This window comes from Sorex araneus, chromosome 7 (genome assembly GCF_027595985.1).
Source record: "Sorex araneus isolate mSorAra2 chromosome 7, mSorAra2.pri, whole genome shotgun sequence".
In the NCBI taxonomy this organism is placed as follows: Eukaryota; Metazoa; Chordata; class Mammalia; order Eulipotyphla; family Soricidae; genus Sorex; species Sorex araneus.
Window position 1 is genome coordinate 46969104 of NC_073308.1, and position 21230 is coordinate 46990333.

The following is a 21230-nucleotide window of genomic DNA, read 5'->3' on the forward strand; positions in this document are numbered from 1 at the left end:
TTTTGCTGTTATTGTACTGTACAGAGCTTCTATTAAGGTTTTATTTTTTAATCACAACATGCTCTTTGTTTTCACATTCTTACTACAGTTTTCTCGTTTTGGCTCTTATGCTTTCTTATGCATTGCTGACTACTTGTGCCATCATTCCTTTGAGTTCATTAAACATCTTATTCATGGTGTCTCTAAAGCCATTGTCTGAAGATTTACTCAGCTGGTATGTGTTATGTGCCTTTGGTCATATTATTTTTGCTCAGTGAACATGGTGGGTTTCTACATGTTTTCTCTATTGGTTTTCTGGTGTTCTTCCTTTGCTGGGGCTGAGTCCGTCTTTGCAGCTAGACCCTGTGGAGGATGCTGAGGGATAGGCTGGGGTTGCTCTCCTCACTGCCCGGCTTCACTGAATGACACGAAGTGGAACTGAATAGCTCGCAGTTTGCTAAGTAGGTGTGTGCCTAGCTGAGCACTGCAGGAGCCATGCTGTGAGCCCATGAACATGGCACAGGGTATGGAGGCTGCCTGGACCTGGCTGGAATGGAGGGGCTCTGCCTCCCTTTCCAGAGTAGCCCAGTGATGGCAGCCTCAGCAGCAAGCAGAAGCCCAGGAACTGTGGTGTGGGCCCACTGATGGGGAGCAGGTCTGGTATCTAATTTTCAGACTCTGTTATTGTTTTGTTTTGTTTTGTTTTGGGGCCACACCTGGTGGTGCTCAGGGCTTACTTCTGGTTCTGTGCTTAATTAAGAATTACTCCCAGCAGTGCCCAGGGGACTATACGAGATACCTGGGATCGAACCTGGGTTTTCTGCATGCAAGACAAGTGCCCTACCCACTGTACTGTCACTCCAGCTCTTCATTTTTGTTTTTTTTGACTGTCAAGGAGTCTATTTGGGCTCCTGTGGCTCAGAAGAAGGTGTTGCGCCTCTTGGTGGTGAAGCGGGGCTTGTGCTGCCACCTTAGGACTTGGTGGGAACGTGGTCTTGGAGTCCTGGAACTGCTTGACTGTGGGCCAGCAGCACCTGCTGACCAGGATCTCCTCCTTCATGATCTGGATGAAGTGGGCGCAGTGCTGGGCGTCCATGTCACGGTCTTCGGGGACAGTCAGGGCTGACGGGGCTCCCTTGGCTCTGGAGTGCTCCCCCTGCCACATCATTGGTGTAGAACCTCTGACTACACTTTAGGGGCACGGTTCAATCCCCCAAAGGTGACGAGATCCACTTGCTTGTCAACACCACTGTTCAAGCTGCCGCTGTGTGGAGCAGCAGCTCTTGGGTCTGGATACTCGGCACTTAGCTCTGAAACTATTGGTGAGCTGTGAGTATTGAGCTTGGGAAAACTGAATTTTCAAAAGTCGAAGTTATTGGGGCCAGAGGATAGTATAGTACAGAGCTTGCCTTGCATACGGGCCAGCCAGTGTTCAAGCACCACATGTGGTCTTCTGAGACAGAGAGGAGTAAACCTGGAGTACCACTGGTTGTGAAAATTACCCCCCCCCCAAAAAAAAAAAGTCTTCCTCAGAGTCCTGTAGACAAGCGAAGTGGAGATTATACAGTTTGACCTTTCATTGTGTCTAGGTTCCTAGAGATATGTCTCCCAGGATGTTAAGGTGTGCTGAAATAATCCGCCAATCTTTTTAGCTGAGTGCTTGAGGCAGTTCACTAGGTTTCCTGGGCAGACATGAGCCAACTTCCATATAAACTATAGAAATATATACTCTAATTGCAGTGCCATGTAGCAGGTAGATCACTGGCGCATTGAAAGCAGTGAGTAATCAAAGAGGGAAACATGTCTTCATGCCTACTGTCATTCTTTTCCCACTCATGAACCCCTCCTGGGAAAGGGTGAAGTCAGGAGTCTCAGGACTGGGGGAAAGAGAGGAAGAAATAACTAGGAGCCGGAGGAGCAACAGCTTTCTAAATTGATGACACACATTTAACTGGTTCTTCAAGGTGCTGTAATAAAATACTCTGGAATCTTGAACATAGCACATTTGTGGGTGGAGTATAATGGCCTATCGGGAAAATGAAACTTTGAGCTCCCTCTAGAGGCCAGCTGGTGATAAAAATGTATCCTATATAGGTCTCAAGGGAAGTAAGTGTACTTTAAAAAAGTTTTAACTTCTTCACCCTCTCACCCTCAATTTTTATTGGGGCACCATGGTTTATAGTTCTGATAATGATAATTTCAGACATACATGGTCCACCATCACACTGGTCCACCACCAGTGTCCTGGAGGACCCCTTCACAACCTTTCAGTATAAACCCTTTATCTCAAAGCTAGCGTTTTATGGATGCGTTACCCAGAAAATAATTTTTATGTTTGGAAGTGATTACTTTCGAGGATAAGTTTGGATTATTCATATTCTAACTAGTTTATGTGGGGGTCAACCCTAAACTTTAGTGTTTGCTATCTCCGACTATGTCAGAAATGGGTCATGTGATCAAACAAAACTGTCAGAACAAAATCCCACTTCTTAGTGAGGCTATTAAATGTTGAAAACAGGAATTAATTCCCGTGGTGTTTATACATTGGAAACTTTTGACAGTAGGTCCCCGCTCTTGTTCAGAAGGGCCACACCCAGCGGTGATGGGGGTGTCTGCATCGGGCTTGCTGGCCCACTGTTCTGCACGTGTGGGAGGGGGCCGTGTCGTTCACTCGTGCGCTCTGTCCCAAGCCTCTGGACAGTTCCCGCTCCTGCCTCTAAGGTGGGTTTCAGGGGAGGGGGGGTGTTCTAAAGCTGAGATAGAACAGACTCCTAATTTTGAAAGAAACAAAGCTGTACAGGATACTGTGTCCTTGTGCCACTTTTCCAGTGTGTGAAAAGAATCGTGTGGTAAATTTATAAGTCCAAGTCACAGGCATGTGTTAAAACTTTAGAGAATATGTAGTTTTGTTTGTTTATTTTTAACTGGTTCTTAGGACCTCAGCTGACTAAATGAGAAATCTGTTCCAGGATAAAAATCTTAGTCATGATTGAATATTCCAAAGATGAGAGTTATTTATGGTATCAATAGGTAGAACTCAATGAAAGGTTGAAAGAATTTTTTTTTAACTTAGGATATAACTCTAGAGTTAGAAGTCATGTTTAACGTGATAATATTAAGAATACATAAAAGTCACACTTTTTTTTTCTTTCTTTTTTTTTTTTTTTTCCTTTTTGGGTCACACCTGGCTCTGCACTCAGGAATTACCCCTGGCCGTGCTCAGGGGACCATATGGGATGCTGGGATTTGAACCCGGGTCGGCCGAGTGCAAGGCAAACGCCCTACCCGCTGTGCTATCGCTCCAGCCCCAAAGTCACACTTTTTTTTAGAAAGTTAAAAGAAGCATGGAAGAAACTAATCTAAGAACTAACCTGAATGAATTGTATAATACTTTGGTTTGGGTTTGTAGCCCAAAGTATGAGCCATGTGTTCATACCAACAAAATTAAATAAATTAGTGGGGGAAAGAGGCAGATTTCCTCTATGTTAGAATTGCAAATAACCCATGTAGGTTATCCCAGAAGGGTGGAATTTTAACACCTCTCCTTTCATGGTGGGGGGAGGGGGTGTGGTCTGTGATCCTTAATTCATATTGACCCTTGGTCTCATTTCTAAGAATGGCATTCAGCTGGTGTTTTGCCAATCATCATAATTTGTAGTGTGGTTATGACTGAAACGCCTGATGTCCTAACACTGAAGGAACATATTCTAAATTGTTCCTTCAATTTCTAGCCAGTACTTTCCAAAACTGTCAGTGTCACTCAAAACAAGAGAATTCTGGGGTCCAAGCCAGGGCACAGCAGGGAGGTGACTGCCTTGCATGTGGCTTGCCCCAAATCCCATATGATTCCCTGAGTGCAGAACCAGAAGTGAGTCCTAAGTATCACCAGGCATGGCCCCTAAACCGTCCCCCCGCCCCCAAAATTAAACCACCAAGTTTTAGAAAAGAGAGAAATCTGAGAAACCATTACAGATCCGAAGAAGCTAGAGATACCTGACAGTGTAGGTCCAGGATGGATCCTGAAACAAAGAAATAGGACACTAGAGGGAAACATTGGTGAAATCTTAGTCAAGTGTATAATTAATAAAATATTTCTTTCCTCTTGCAAGGCAGCAGGGAGGGATTGGGCCATTTCCAGCTCTCCTGTGTCCCGGAGGTGCTCCTGAGACCTTGCTGTGCCGGGGGTCAAACCTGACCACCACGCCCCTAATTTCTGTGTCATAGCTCCAGCTGAGAAAATGTTTCAGTGTTGGTAAATGAGTTCTTGGAAATATTTTATAGTAATGGAAAATATATACAATAGGGGAGATACTAGGTGAAAGAGGATGAGTTTTATTTTTTCCCGTCAGCTTCTACTTTCTCCCACACCTGGATATGTTGAGTTCAAGAATCTGAATACAAGCTCTGGGAAAGATAGATCCTCTGGGGAGAGAGGTCTTCGATTCATGTTTCTTCGCAAGTGAGAAATTCCAAGGATATAAAGATTCATTGACTTACCCTTAGATTGTTAATAGGAGAACTGTGATGACGTCTCCTCTGGTCCTCTTACCCTTGTCTGGGAGTCAGTATAGGCCTGCCATTGTAGGGAAGGAGCCAAAACTTAAAAAAAGTCTAAGCAGGTGCATTTGCTGCTCGGGCACGTGCTGCCCACATCTCTCCTCCTGCATTGTGTACTCTCAGCTCTTTCTCTATCCCCTTCCTCATATTTAAATAAAAGCCGTATTCACCTCCCTTCTCCCCACACCCCATAACATTCTAAGCAGGTGGGGCAGGAAAAGGGCAGTTTGTGTTTCTCTCCATCTCGCTACTTCAGCAATAGGGTCCTGCTTTGTCAGGCATAGAACTAAAGTGTAAGGTGGAATTTTGGCAACTGTTTATCTTTTTGCTGATGTTATTGACTGATAGTTTATTACATTTTTATGTTACTAGAATACAAGAAGTGTGAGTCACTGGTAGTACATGCTGATGTCAATATGTTAAGGTCCTTTTCTGGAAGAACCTTACTTCTTAGTTCAGGTTGGCTACTCCTGGTTCTCTGCTTGGAGATTGCTCTTGGGGACCTGGTACTCGGGACCGTGCCGTGTGTCTACCAGGCCAGACCTGCATGCACAGCAAACCCGCCGCCAGCCCAAGAAGCTTTCCAGGTTCTAGTTTGTTCATCTTCTTGTTTCTTTTTGTCTTACTAATTTGTCTTGGCTATGGTTGGTTTTCTCCTTTATACTTTTGGTGATTCTAGAATGGGTAAGTCTCAGTTTACCTTGGTGAATGTTGAATTTTGTTCTAGCAGATAGTGAAGTTCCTTGGGAACAGTTTGAGCCTTTCACAGTCTGCTTTTAAACTTTGTTAGGAAATATTTAGTCTTTAGTGCTGGTTTGCTGCCATTTATGAATGTCTCAGTCAGATTCTTGAACTCTCACCGCTTGGATCCTTTCACAGCACTTCTGGGTAGTAAGTTTGACAAATATAGGACTGACTTTCTCATACTTATTGCATGAAAACCTTTGTTTCATACTATATTTTTTGTCATTCATAGTAGCACTGTACTGTAGCACTGTCGTCCTGTTGTTCATCAGTTTGCTCGAGCGGGGACCAGTAACGTCTCCATTGTGAGACTTATTGTTACTGATTTGGCATATTGAATACACCACGGGGAACTTGCCAGGTTCTGCCGTGCTGGCGGGATCCTCTCGGTAGCTTGCCGGGCTCTCCGAGAGTGACAGAGGAATTAAACTCGAGCTGGCCGCGTACAAGGCAAATGCCATACCCGCTGTGCTATCACTCTAGTCCTACAAGTGTAACATTTAGTAAGAGTTAAGAGAGTTAAGAAAAATTTAAGGAAACAGTAGGTTCTGTGAAACATAACTTCCTGTTCTTCAGGGACTCGGATCATTCTTATTGTTCCTCTTGAACTCAACCCATAGTTAGCAGGTTTGCTGTTCAATTCTTTTAGACTTTTCTACCTTGTGATTTTGTAGAGATTTCCTCCATCTCATTTTGTAGTGTCTTGATCCTTAGCTGCTGTTTGGACCTCCTATTGAGTTGTTGGTTTAATCCCCTCCCCCTGGGGTGGGGGACACACACACCCTGCCCCCATACTGTTCATTTCTGCTCTCCAGTGCTGTGCTGATTCCCTGTGCCATCTTTCCTGTGAGTTCATTAAACATCACAGTGGGGTCACTAAAGTCACGTCTGAGAATTTACTGAGCTGGTTGGTGCTGAATGAATGTCTGTGTTAGTGTTTTCATTATTGAATGTGGTGGGCTTCTGTGAGTCTTCCCCGTTGGGAAGACTGTTCCTGCTGTGCTAAGGGAGAATCTTTGTAATTAGCCCACGCCTGTTCTTTTTGGCACCCTTGGCTGTGCTGAGGACTTCCTCATGGCTCTCTGCTTAGGGATCACTCTCAGTGCCAAGGGCACCGTATGCGGCATTGAGACTTGAACTGGGGCAGCAGGGTACAAGACAAGTGAAGTGCCTTACCTGTTCTACTCTCTATCCAATCCCCATACTTTTTTTTTTCTTTTTGGGTCATACCAGGCAATGCTCAGGGGTTATTCCTGGCTCTGCACTCAGGAATTACTCCTGGCAGTGCCCAGGCGACCATATGGGATGCTGGGAATCGAACCCCTGTCGGCCGTGTGCAAGGCAAACGCTTTACCCGCTGTGCTATCTCTCCAGCCCCAGAATTTCCATACTTTTAAAAGTATTTTGGGCCAGGGGGGCCCGGAGCGATAGCACAGCGGGTAGGGCGTTTGCCTTGCACGCGGCCGACCCGGGTTCGATCCCCGGCATCCCATATGGTCCCCCAAGCACTGCCAGGAGTAATTCCTGAGCGCAAAGCCAGGAGTAACCCCTGAGCATTGCTGGGTGTGACCCAAAAAGCAAAAAAAAAAAAAAAAAAAAAAAGTATTTTGGGCCAAACGTGGCAATGCTCAGGGACCATTCCCAGAAGAGTGCTCAGGGGTTGTATAGAGGATCATGCAGTGCCAGAAATCAAACCCAGGCTGCCTGCATACTTCAGCTCATTGAGTTATCTCTGATCCCTACTGTACATTTGTATTGGGACTTTGAGGTTAACCTTAGTTTATGCTGTTACATTCATGGTTAAATTTTTGTTTATGTTGAAATGTAACGAATAGAAGAGGTCGTGATTGACTGGTAGTTTTGTAAGCAATCAGTATTTGTAAAAGGATCAGATTCAGTATAGCTACTATGATACATTCATTTAACTTGAAGTATAAAAGTTTCATTACATAGCTAGAATACCATACTGGCACTGCTCTTACAGCAAATACTAATAGTCTTTGGACCAGAGTAGTTCCTTTTGAGATGATATTTAGAATGCAGAATCTGTTTTTCCCCTTTCATTAAAAAAAATGAACTAAATTACACTATAACAGTAGATACTATATATGTATGCTATAACAGTATATAAGGCTTCAGGTGTGCCTTATTAAAAACGAGCACGTATGTCGCTGGTTTTGAATGGCCTCCCTCCCATTGTAAACCGTGAAACAGTGGTTACACAGTTGACTTAGTAAAATCATAATGATCTTGTCTTAACATTTATGCTGTCATGTATCCTACAGAACAGGTCTGTCTGAATTTTTAGAGGTTTCTTTTTTAAAAAAAAATCATCATTAAAATACATTTTGAGCAAAGTAACATTGTTGCAATAGTGTTAATGCATTTGGCCTGTAGTTTCTTCACTTTGAGTAAGTGCTTCAAATGTGAAGTGTTTCCTTGTTGCAGCAAGTTTTGCCGGGCTGGGGTCCACACCCGGCAGTGCTCAGGGCTTACTCTTGATTCTGCACTCAGGGAGCACTCCTGGTGGGCTCGAACGACTTGCATGGGACACCTGAAGCCAAGTGCCCTACCTGCTGTACTCTCTCGCCAGCTCTGTTGCTGTGGCATTTTTTTTTTTATGGGTTTCAGCATCAAAGATCTAATTGTTCTTAGGCTTTAAAGCCTAAATCGTATTAAGTTAGTCAGGTTCATTACCTGCTCCTGGTGCTGTTAACTGTCTCAAGTGGAACTGTAGATTAATGTTTCCCTACAGAGTGATACCACCCCCTTGAGGGACACTGGGATGGTTAGTAACCTGACTTACAGTTGGGCAGTGGGTGGCATTTTTGTTTTGTTTTCTTGAAATGGGGATGCTTAATAGTAAATTCGGAAATCTCTGACTAGATGGTTAGAAATATGCAAGCAGTTCCTCATGATTAATTTAATTTTTACTTTTTATTTATTTATTTATTTATTTATTTATTTATTTATTTATTTATTTATTTATTTGCTCTTTGGGTCACATCTGGTGATGCACAGGGGTTACTTCTGGCTATGCACTCAGGAATTAATCCTGGCAGTGCTTGGGAGACCAATGGGATGCTGGGAATTGAACCCGTGTCTACAGAGTGCATGGCAAACGCCCTACCCACTGTACTATTGCTCCAGCCCCTATTTTCACTTCTTAAAGGAGAAAGCATCTTTACATAGCTAATCTTTATTTCTTAGGAATTTTTATTTAGGCGCTGGGGTTTGAAACCCTGGTCTCCTGTGCACTGATATGCACTCAACCCACAGAGCTGTCTGTGTGGCCCAAGAATTCATTTTTGTTTTGCCTTATGTTCTTTCTTTGGATCCTTTTAAACACTTTAATACGTTGTTCAGTTAGTGTTCATTTGATAGGATTACATTTTCACTTTCATCTAAGCCTCCTAAGTGGTAGAGTTTAGAATGTGGATCATGAAGCACTCATGCTGGTTGTGAGTTTGTATAGTTTTATTGGAGGAACAATCAGTAATCTTACTATGATCATTAGCATAGCATAAAGTCTATTGTACATTTACATCACATATTTTCTCAAAGATGGACATTTTGGTGATGGAAAAAGGCAATCAAGATTTTTGTTCAGTGACTGTAGTGGTAGTAGAGCTAGTAAGATGTTTGCATTACATGCAGGGGACCCAGGTTCAGTCCCCTAGCATTATCCCTTGAGCCCTACCAGGAGTAAAACCTGATCACTGCCAAGTGTGGCCCCCAAAACAAAACCAAGATTTTTGTTAATCATTCAATGATTTTTTTATGAAAACTTTCATGCAGGCCTGATTAATTTGAATTCTGGCTGTGACATATAGTAGTGAGATAAGCAAGTACTTAAACTGTTAGTGTTTCCGTTTGCTTTTCTATAAATAATATAAATGTATAGCAGTGGTATTTTAAGAATTAAATGAGAGTCTATGTAAATACTTAACACAGTGTTGAGTACATTGTTGTACAAATCTGCACTGTATACTTTGGCATTAGTTTAATATCTTATATCCATATGAAATTATTTGGCTTCCCCCCCCTTTCTTCCTTTTTCTTGGTGGGAGGCTTGGGGTTTCGTTGGGGGGCTTTTGGCAATGCTCAGGTCTTACTCCTGACTGCTCAGGGATCACTCTTGTTGGGGCCAGTTGGGGTGGTGGGAATTGAACCCAGGTCACCTGTGTACCAGTCATCAAGCTCCTTGCCTGCCGAACTATTTCTCCAGCCCCTGATTTAACTTTAAAAAAAATTTTTTTTTAAAGATGATTTTTTTTTTTGGGGGGGGGGCACCAGCCAGTGATGCTCAGGGCTCTACCACTTGCTTCTGGTGGAGTTTGGATCCCATATGAGGTCCCAGGATTGAACCCAGGTTGGCCACATGCAGGCAAGCACCCTACCTGCTGTACTGTCTTTTTAGCTCCTGACTTACTTTTTTTAGGTAAATAATTTCATTAATAGAGGAGAGAGAAAAGTTGTTATGTTTGAGATAGTACAAACCTCTCTAGAGGAAGTAGAGAGCCTTGGGGTAGAAAAAGAAGAAAAAGAATTCCACACCTGTTGTGGGTTATTCCCGAGTGGAATACACCCTTTAAAAAAAGTTAGTATTTTGGGGCTGGAGTGATAGCACAGCGGGTAGGGCTTTTGCCTTGCACATGGCTGACCCAGGTTCAATTCCTAGCATCCCATATGGTCCCCTGAGCACCGCCAGGGATAATTCCCGAGTGCAGAGCCAGGAGTGACCCCTCTGAATCTCCGAGTGTGACCCAAAAAGAAAAAAAAAAGTAAATATCCAATTATATTAATATACTAGAGCAGTGACTGACAGTATTCTTTAAAAATTAGGCTGTAAACATTTTGGTCTGTTTCAGTTATTCAACCCGCTGTTATCAAGTGAAAGCAGCTGCAGACAATTTATTATAAATAAATTGCAGTAGCTAGGTTTCAGTAAACTAATATTTATGGTTGGGGAGATAAATCAGAGAGTTGAAGCACATATATTTCCTAATTATTGAATGTTTGAAATAAGGTCCTCACTATTTAATGCAGACATAATCATATTTGTATTAATTCAGCTTTTTTTTTCAAGTGACATATTTGGGTCAAAGTACTAAAATGAAGTTGTAGAAATCAATATGTATCCCACATAGGACTCAAAATGCAAGAGCTGAAGTAGAGAATGTCAGCTACTAATAGTGATCTGGTTACTTTTTATGTGGGTTCTTTTGGGCCACTGGATATGCTGAGGGGTTACTTCATCTCTGTGCTGGGAGGTCACCTTCCAGAGGTGCTTGGGAGGTCATGTCTGAATCTAGCCTTAAAAAAGAAAAGAAAAGAGTACCCTGGGCCGGAGCAATAGTACAGTGGGTAGGGCGTTTGCCTTGCATACGGCCAACCCGAGTTCGATCCCCAGCATCCCATATGGTCCCCCCAGCATTGCCAGGAGTAATTCCTGAATGCAAAGCCAGGAGTAACCCCTGAGCATTGCTGGGTGTGACCCCAAAAGCAAAAAAAAGACACCTGATTTTATTAGATATATTAGAGCAATGGTTGGCAATGATTTTCTTCAAAAACTTCCGTTAACTTTCAAAAGAAAGCATGTTCACCTTCAGAAGAAATTAGTTATTGTATCTTTTTACTCATAAGCAGGGATGTTAACAGTTTTTTTAAATGAGGGGTTTGATGAAACAGAGTTCCTTTTATTTAATATACAGTAAGTTTTGTGGGTTTAATTTAAAATATATAAAATTTAAAACTAAGATTAAAATATTACAATAAATTTTCTTCCCTGAAATTTTACTGTTTCTTGCTCTCTTATTTTTGGCTTATTTTTTATTTTGGTGCCACACCTGTTGTGCTCTGGGCTTACTCTTGGCTCTAGATCACTTCTGGCAGACTTCTGCTAGGAGACAAATGCAGGCCCACTGCATGCAAACGCCTGCACCATTTCTCAGGCCCTACAATGCCCTTCCCCTCTCTGAGCCATCTTTCAGCCATCTATAGGTTTGTGGGGTTTTTTGGTTTTTTTTTTTTTTCTTTTTTGGGTCACACCTGGCGATGCACAGTTACTCCTGGCTCTGCACTCAGGAATTACTCCTGGCGGTTCTCAAGGTTCCATATGGGATGCTGGGAATCGAACCAGGGTTGGCTGCCTGCAAGGCAAATGCCCTACCTGCTGTGCTGTTACTCCAGCCCCACAGCCCTCTATAGTTTTTATGATGTGTCCTTATGTTGCACATATTTGCAAATCGATACGCCTGAAATTGCTTTGCTGACTTAATACAGGTAGTAGGGTAGTTAACTAATCTGAAATATGAGGGCCTTCTTTGATTAGCTATATTAGGATGTTCTTTTATAAGATAAATAAACGTTAAAATTATGAAGATCATTTTTAAAAAATGTTTATTTTAAGGGGCCAGAGCAATAGTACAACAAGCTAGGGCATTTACCTCTCTTACAGCCAGCCCAGGGTCAGTACCCAGCACCCCTTATGGTCCAGGAGTAATTCCTAAGTGGAAAGCCAGGAAGAGTAACCACCCCAGCCCCTCCCCGGCATCCTCTCCTCTCCCCTTTACCGCTTTATTTCTTGGGTATTTTTCTCTTCAGAAGAGGACAGGGGTGGGGGTTGGGATGGAGGGGTCCTTGGTTTTGTGGTTGTTTTGTGAGAACAGGACCCAAGTGATATGATAAACTAACCTTGCTTGGAGTTCAGTTTGCTAGAGACAAGTCATGTGGTCATGTGACAGGCCGTGTTTTTGTTTTGTTTGTTCTGGGACTCTGCACTGCATCCTGGGGCTATACGCCCTGAGCCTGTGCAGAGCACACACACCTTCCCTCTGACCTGTCTCACTGGCCCCAGCCCACGATTCTAGAAACCCTTGATAGGTACTTTAAGGAGTTAAGGGTCCTCAACAAATTTTTAGCTGTTTATTTTCACTCAGACAAAGGCGCAAATTGTCTTAGTTCTGTTCTTTTTCGATAAGGTATTAGACATTTTAGACACGCTGTTACGGTAGTTGCAGTTAGAACCACATTTGACTAGTGATTACTGTATTGGCCGTGAATGCAGCTAGTAACATGTATTCTTTGTGACAAGTTCTGAGGAAGGGCAGTATCTCAAACTTTCTGCTGTTGTCTACTCTGTAGTATTGAAAACTATGATAGGAACCCTGTGTTCGTTCATGAACTTGTCTCTCCCATCCCTCAGAATTCCTGTAAAGAAAACTCGCTTCTCTCTGTCTCTCTCTCTCTCTCCATCTCTCTCTCTCTCTCTCTCTCTCTCTCTCTCTCTCTCTCTCTCTCACACACACACACACACACACACACACACACACGAATCATTAGAAGAATATTTTCTAGATGTAGGTTTCAAAATCTTGAATAAAGCAGTATTTGGCCATTATTTGGATATAGCTTGTTATGGGAGCACTGTTTTTAGGTCTGACTTTCCTTTTGCAAATTACAGCATACTTAGAGAACGCCAGTGTTGTGCACTCGGGGGTAAACAAACAGGCTGCTGGAGGATAGAGATACAGAGACTTGGTACCCGGGGATATCTGGACAAATACAGTATCTATTTTTGGCCCACCAGTATGTGCCTGTTTCTACAGTGCAGTGGCAGATATGCCGCAAAACTTGGGTTTAGTTTTAAGCTTGTGGTCCTCGGGCCTCTGTGCCCCGCTTTGTTTGGGGGCTACGGCCAGCACTGGCTGTTCAGGGCTTCCTCCTGGCTCTGCTCTCAGGGACTACTCAGAGCAGGCTCAGGGGCTGCTGGAGATCGAACCTAGGTCAGCTGTGTGCAAGGCAAGCGGCCCACCTGCTGGGCTATTGGTTGGGCTATAAAATAAAATATCTTTAAAGTTTGTAAAAAATAGACATTTGGGGGCTGGAGTGATAGCACAGCGGGTAGGGCTTTGTCTTGCACGCTGCCAGCCCAGGTTTGATTCCCAGCATCCCATATGGTCCCCTGAGCATGGCTGGGGGTGATTCCTGAGTGCATGAGCCAGGAGTAACCCCTGTGCATCACTGGCTGTAACCCAAAAACAAAAAAGCAAAAAAATTAAAAAATAGACATTTTACTGTAATTTTTTTCTTATTCTGTGATTTTTAGAACAAATTTTCATATGAGGTGCTTTTCACATATTATCCTTCCTGATCTTTGATGTGCTTGGAGTTTGTTCTTCTAATGTTTATTATTTTTTATCACAATGCAAGGGGAGTTACAGGATGACTTGTGAATTCTTATGTCTGAGTTTATAGTCATTCAGTATATACATGGTTCTCTACTCCTTTGTTATGTATATGCATAAGAGTGAAACATTAAATTTACTCTTCCTGATAATTTATGCTGGCATACTGTCTGGTCTAATATTAGTAACCCAGAAGCAGGTACAAGCGTTCAAAATTCTGTGCATATTTTGGTGTGCATTTTTGTAATCTTTTAGAAAATGAATAACGTTTAATATATTCTCAACAAGTTTAAAAGATGTAAATGACTTGAATCTGTAGTTTTTCAAACATCAGCTTGCATTAAAAAAATTACTGATGAAATCATACAGTGCTCTACAGATTATTAATACATTGGCCAGTGAAATTTAAACTATTCAGTGTTATATAATATAAAATTACTCATTTTATACCATTGTTTGGTGTCTAGGGCCATGTTTAGTATCTACCCCCACAGCTAAACTGGAAAATCGGCCATATGCAAGAGGCCATGGGCGTGGCTCAAGTGTGGTGTGAGGCCTTTCATTCTGTTTCTGCACCACTTGTCGTCCCCCCCCCCTGTGAATTACTGCAGAGTGATCATGAGACCCCGGTATGACCCCTACAAACACCAATGCATCTAAGAGAGAAAAAGAGCACCATAATTAGTGTTTTTAAATTGTTGATTTTTCTGTTCACAGGCTTAGTGAAATATGAAGCCACTGGTACTTATTGTTACTTTTCCATTTGTTTAAATGGTTGACATGTCATACTGGCTTGTTCTGGAGGGACTTTTTCAGCAGTCCAAAATTTCATGAAATATTCAGATTTATTTTATCGCAATAGCAGATATAGGCTTGGAGTGTTTGGGGGGGAAATTATGCTAAGTTCTAGAACTATAAGTTGGGAAAGAACCTAATATCTTTTTTTTCTTCAATTCTACAGCAGATATAATTTCTACAGTAGAATTTAATCATTCTGGAGAATTACTAGCAACAGGAGATAAAGGTGGGAGAGTTGTCATCTTTCAACAGGAGCAGGAGGTAAGAGTTTGAACATTTAATATCTAAATTTTAGTTCTTTGGAACTGACACTTGTGTTGCTGTATTGCACTGGAAAATCTCATCAGGGAGTGTCTTTTTTGTTTGTTTTTAAGGAAGTATCTGTTCATGAAGCAGAGTAACCAATGTGTAGATCTGGTTCTTCTAATTTTGTGTGTGTTCCTATGTGTTTTTGTGTGTTTTGTTTAATAACACTAAAGGATGGGAAATAGTGAAATGATTTAACTGGATTTGAAGCTTGGTCCTTTCCTCAGTATTAGTAATATAAAGGTTCCTTTGACCTCTCAATGCTTAGTTTGTTTTAGGTAGTTGGGGGAAGGATAGACTAGTTTAAAGAAAAAGTAGCTTGATTACTTTGTAGTTCATACTGTTACTGCAATTTCATATAAAAGTTTTAAGTGACAGTTACATTTATGTGCATGTGATGTTATTTATAAATACTGGTACCTGTTTTAAAATGGTCTTGATTTAAATAGTGCTTCCTTATTGAAGGAAGAAATTTCTCATTGCAGAATCTAATTAAAGTGGGGTTTTGTTTTTATTTTGGATGCAATTTAGGCACACTTCTGATTCTTGTTGGCAACACTTCTCACTTAAAGGTTACGCTAAAGAAAATTTGTCACACTAGATGTTCCCATACTCTCCCCACTTATCAGATCAGAGTTTAAATTGTTTTGATGATCTGTTTTGAAACATTCTGCCTTTACCTGGAATATATTTTTAATAAAATAATAATATGGATAAATTTCAGGGTTTTACAAATAGATGTCAGAATCATAACACAAACTTAGGTTTTAAAGGATTGTGAAATTCCTTAAGTAAGCAAAGAATCTAGTAATAATACTACTACTTTGCACTTCTATAGCGCCTTTGACCTGAGGATCTCAAAGTGCTTTACAAACACTAATGAATTAATCCTCACAGCACCCCAGTGAGGTAGGTAATTTAATTTTAAAAGAAATCATTAAAAGTGTCTGATTAGAAGGTGCACAAACACTAAATATGTGTCCTTTTTATTTTTTGGTTGGAAAAAAATATGAAAATAAGACTCGAGCTTTTCTTGACAAAGAATGTTCTTGTGGGAAGGAATGGGTGCAAAATCAGGTTTCAGTTTTCAAGCAGCTTGACCATAAGAATCTTAAATATTTAGAGTTAAATCTTCCAGATTATTACTATTGCCTCTTTTTTTACAAATGAGGAAATCTAGGCATTAAGTGATGACTCAGTGGCAGAACTAACATAGACCCAAAACACATCACCTTTTCAATATTCTTTGCCTTTTCATATTAGATAAGTAACCAGCATTTAGAATTTAGAGCAATTTGCCCTTGAACATACATTTTTTTTTGCTGAAAGTAAAGATTCATCATGCATGTACTTGAAAATTTTCTGAGGAAAAAAAATCTACATTTTAAAATTTGAGAAATAATTTGTTTGAGGATGAGGTCATTTCATCATCTGTTGGTGGCCGTTTATTAAAGTCCAAAAAAAAAAACCTCACCCATTTAATGGAAATGTTTGCCTTAGTGAGAGTTTGTAAAATGTAGTCAAAGTACTAGTTTGGTATTTTCCCAGAGGTAATATGTTGAATTTGAATTAGAGGTTATCTCAGAGTTAACATAAACTCCACAGTTTATACCCTTTTTTTGTATCAAAAAATAAGTTTTCTCAGGGCTGGAGTGATAGCACAGCGGGTAGGACATTTGCCTTGCACTCGGCCGACCCGGGTTCGAATCCCAGGACCCATATGGTCCCCTGAGCACCGCCAGGGGTGATTCCTGAGTGCATGAGCCAGGAGTGACCCCTGTGCATCGCCAGGTGTGACCCAAAAAGAAAAATAAAATTAAGTTGAATTAAAAAATAAAAAAATAATAAGTTTTCTTGGGCTGGAAAGAAGCTCAGTGACCTGGAGAACATACTTTGCTTGCGGAAGTCCCAGGCTTTGTCTCTGTCACCATAAGGATCTCTGAGCACTGTCAGTTTCGCTCCAAAGAATAAGATTCCCCAAGTTAAAAAAAAATAGTCTCCTCTGATCTCTTGGCATTCTGTTGAAGATTTTGAAGCACTAATTTTAAAATGCAAACTCTCAGGCCTGAGAGATACTAGAGCGGATAAGGTGCTCGCCTTGCTTGTGGTCAGCATGAGTTGGACCGTTGGCACTATGTACAGTACCCCGAGAATTGCCAGGAATAGGCACTGAGCACTGTTGGGTGTGTGCATCGCCCCAACGTTGCCCCATAAATAAATAAATAGTCTTATTTGGAGAAAAAGAAACCTCAGTAAACTGCTCCTTCTTGTGTACCCATCTTTTTTCTTTTTATTTATTTTTTAAATCACTATCAGAACCACTCCTGATGGTGCTTTAATGGTCACAAGTCCATAACCTGGTTGGGGGTCAGGAGGGAGGCGCCGCAGTTCACAGAGTCAGAGAACATAGGGCTTTGCACGTACAAGCAGGTGCTCTACACCAGGCCACAACCGCAGCCTGCACTAACCAGATGGGTACAGAGGTAGAGCCATGGCTGGCGGTTTCCTGGCCTCGCACCTGGCTCTGTGCTCAGGTATGGTTCCTAGCAGTGCCAAGGAACTGGCGGTGACTGCGAGACAGGTGTCTTGACTCGCTGTACTGTTTGGTACCTAGGCGCTATATTTTTTAAAAGGTAGTTTAAATGTCAATAATAATAGTATTTTGGAGTGCCTAAAATTTTTTTAGGTGGAGTTTGGGCCACACCTGACTGCATTCAGGAATTACTCCTGGTAGTGTTCAGGGGGCCATATGGGGTGCCAGGGTTGAACCTGGGCCAACCAAATGGGAGGCAAACACCCTACCCTCTGTATTATCACTAAGGCCACCAGGTTTTTTGTCGTTGTTGTTTGTTTGTTTTGGGTTCACACCCAGTGGTGCTCTGGCCTTCCTCCTAGGTCTGTGCTCAGGGTGGGGCTCAGACTGCCAGGGATTGCATCCAGGTCAGAGGTATATAAGGCAAGCACTTTATTCACTGTACTATCCAGCTTTCCTTGGGGGTGGGGGGGGATAATTTTAGAACACACCCCGTCATGCTTAGGAGCATGGCTCTGTGCTCAGGGATTGCTCGGGATAGTGCTGGGGAACCAAGTGGTGTCGGAGATTGAACCTGGGCCTCCTGTATGTGGCCAACCCTGATAGTACTGGTTGACTCAACTTCTACTTCCCCTTCCTTCTATTCCAAATGCTTAGCCTTGTTACTTAAGTGTGCTTTATCTCATTTAATTTCCATATTTTAAATTCTGTCTTCAGTACAGTCTGGACACTGGATAAATATATCTAACATCTATAGATGTTTATTTCCAATCTTAACACATTGATTTAAGGTTTATGAATTCACATCTGTATTTCTAACTGTAAAACAAGTGTTGAAAAAGTAGAGTAGTTAAAGATGATCTGTTAAGTTTTGGATAAATTAATAACACAACTTGGGGATTTAGAATTTGAGTTTCTGAATTTCATTCCAACTTCTAGCATTTCTAGCTAATTTTACATCTTTCCAATGTAACTTTTTGCTGACTCAGTGAGCGAATCTTTGTTTTTGGCCACACTGGCAGTACTCAGACCTGACTTAGGGCTCTGTGTTCAGGCATCACTCCTGGCAGGGCTCAGGAGCTAAATGGGGTCCTGGGGATTGAACCTGGGTCAGCTGCAGCACCCTACCTACTGTACTATCCAGCTTCCAGTGAGTCTGTGAGGTTGGTGCAGCTCTGCTGGTAAACCACAAAAATATTTGCCATTTTTGTGGCATTAACCTCTCACCAAGTGTCAAGGTTCATTGCTAAACTCCATTCACTTCATTAGCGAATATAGTATATCTGGTGTTCTTATTCCCTTACTTAAGAAAAGCTTATCCAGGAGCCATAGTGAACCTGGTGATTCAAGCTTTGACATCTTTTAGCTCCCACCTACCTTCCTGCCACCCTGCAGAGGTGTCATGGTTCCTTTCTCTCCCCCTCTCTGTACTTCTTGCTCCCTATCTGTCCCCTGTTCCACAATCAGAATAGGGCGTCATTTTCATGGGTCTACATTCAGTTTGAGTACCTTGAACTTTTTTTTTTGCTGTTTTCATAATGTTTTTATAGCCAATACTTTGAATAGTTTTCTGTTAAATCATAATCTTTGGGCTAGTGCGTTAGTACAGTGGGTAGGGCATTTGCCTTTCACATGATCAGCCTGGGTTTGATCCTGGCGTCCCATTAAGGTTCCCTGAGTGCAAAGCCAGGAGTAAAGTCAGCTCCTCAGGCGTGTTCCAGAAACAAACAGAAAGATAGAGCAGGCAGGTAGGGAAATTGAGTCAGTAGGGTAAAGTGATTTCCCTAAGATATCAACTCTCACCCGGCCAGTAAGAGTTGAAAATTTTGATATCGAATACCCAGTGTTTTTTATATCATGTCCTGAAATGGATGGTGCTCTTACTAGTTTATTCTCATCACTTACATTAATGACTTTGGACCACAGAAAAGGTGGAGTATGTCTTTTTTATTTTTAAGTTTTAACAACTCAAAAATACATAATTTATTATGTGTATTATATATGTAACATATACATAGTAATAATATACTGCTATGCATGGTCCAGAAATAAGGTGCTCTGGTAATATTTATAATGTTATTCTTTGGCTGTTTGGGGCATGTCATATTACTATAGCACACTCACCACCACAGTGCCAGCATCTCCACCACTGCCTCTAGGTTCCCTTCTTGTTGTCTTTATCCCCCTCCAAGTCATTTTTCCATGTAAGATTCCAGGCAACTTTTAGAACTGATAGTGATAGTTTAGTTACTAGGGGATTGTATTTTAATGGGTGCTTAAATTAGTAGATCAAAAGTTGCTGAAGTAGCTTTTTACGATTTTGAAGTTTCCTTAATTTCTTCTCTGGGTTTTCTCTAGAATTAAAGTTTTACTTCTCAGTTTTCTAGGACTATGAATTTTTTCCCTCTGATTTGTTTGAAAGAAATTCTGACTTGATCCTCTGACCATAGTTTTTCTTTTCTGGTCAAGGATAGTTTGTCAGACCCTTTATCTACATTTTATTTAATCCTTATAGCAAAATAATGAAGTTATATGCAAACTTACCACCTTTGTATCAAGGCACTACAAATTTATAAGTAAGTTAAAACTTCGTGAAGACAGCTTTTTCGGTATCACGCGGTACAAGCTAATTCAGCATATATTGAGATGAATACCCATAGTGCTGGAGTTTATTTAACAGATTAAAATTTTTTTTTCTCTTCTAAGTAATGAGTGTATGTTTTAATTGAGGAAACTTAATTTCACATTTTGTAATGAAGTGTAAGTACTTGATCCTCAAACTATGAGATCCCTCAGGGGAAAATGGGAGAATTGGACTAAAAATTTGAAGACCTGGCTCTGGTTCACTTAATATTTGTGAATTCATGCACCCACATTTCTTTTTAGTTCTCTGTTGTCTGGGCTTCTCTCCCACCAGCTCTCCAACACTTACCAGTCACAGCTAATCTCTTGCAGGTTCTGTTGCATTAGATGGTTGCACTTTGCACAAGAGGACTGGCCTGCAGACTACCTTTCCCAGTTGCCCAGCAACTCAGTCTGTACTGCTGTGTACTGTTAGACAGTATTCCTTTCGATGGAGCTTCATTTGCTGGCTTCCTCCCTCCACCCTGCAGTGCTCAGAGGTTCCTGCCTCCAGCACCCAGGAATCATTTTGGCAGGCTTGGGGGACCATCTGTGGTGCCTGGACCTTACCCGCTTTGCTGTCACTCTGGCGCCCCAGAAATTCTATTTTTAAAGGGGCATTTTTTTTTCAAACTAGGGAAAAAGAAAAGATGAAAGACTCTTGAACTGTGTTTTAATTTTACTTTACCTTAAAATAATTCAAAGAAAATTATTTGCTGTGTGTGCCCTATGTTTTGATTCGTATAGGCCACTTGCTGTGAAGGGCATCTTTGAAAAGATCATTTACTTTTCTGTTCCTTAGATTGACTTCAGTTTCGTTCCTTTGGTTGCTTGCTTTCAGATTATTTGCCCACAGTTCATTTGTTCTCACTTAAGCTCATTATATTGTAATTTTTTACTCCAAATTGTGATATTTTAATTGTTCCTCAATTTTCCCCACCTACTCCCAATTTTTAGACATATTATTATGTTACTTATTGAAAAGTCATCGACACAGATTTTTTTTTTTTCTTCAGGCACTTTATTAGTCAAAACACTTCTACCCAGATTTCACTGAAGTTTACCTTTTTAGTGTCATTCATCACCCCACCTCTCTTCACAGGGATCGAACCCAGGTCAGCTATGTGCAAGGGAAACTTCTACGTGCTGCACTGTTACTTTAACCCCTATTTTTAGTGTCTGAAAGGATATGAAACTGAGTCTTTTCTTTATTATTTCTTCTGTATTGTGATGGAATTGGAATTTAAAATGACATGATAAGCTCTTTCAAAATAAATACTTAAAGGTTGTTTTGGTTCCCTAATTTTAGCTAGCTTCCTTCCTCCCTCCTTCCCCTCCCCTTCCTTCCCTTTCGTCTTTCTCTTTCTAGGATTACAAAGTTATTCTTGATTGGGTTTCAGGTGTGCAGTGTTCCTTCACTGCACTTCCTTCCACCAGCGCAGTCTCCCTCCCCCCATTTGCCTCCCACCCGCCTGCAGAGAGACTTGGCCAAAAGAGAAACT

The 21230-nt window shown here is 41.4% G+C and overlaps 1 protein-coding gene and 1 non-coding gene across 2 annotated transcripts in view; one reads left to right on the forward strand and one right to left on the reverse strand.

Annotated features, from left to right (window-relative positions):
* PPP2R2A (protein phosphatase 2 regulatory subunit Balpha) overlaps positions 1-21230 on the forward strand; it is an 86511-nt gene that overhangs the window by 38765 nt on the left and 26516 nt on the right. The window contains exon 3 of the mRNA XM_004619142.2: positions 14431-14528. Within this exon, the coding sequence (XP_004619199.1) occupies positions 14431-14528 (98 nt within the window). The remainder of the gene's footprint in view (positions 1-14430; positions 14529-21230) is intronic.
* Positions 1148-1279, reverse strand: LOC129406656 (small nucleolar RNA SNORA68). Its single transcript, XR_008631135.1, has one exon. It is a non-coding gene; the product is annotated as a small nucleolar RNA SNORA68 (small nucleolar RNA).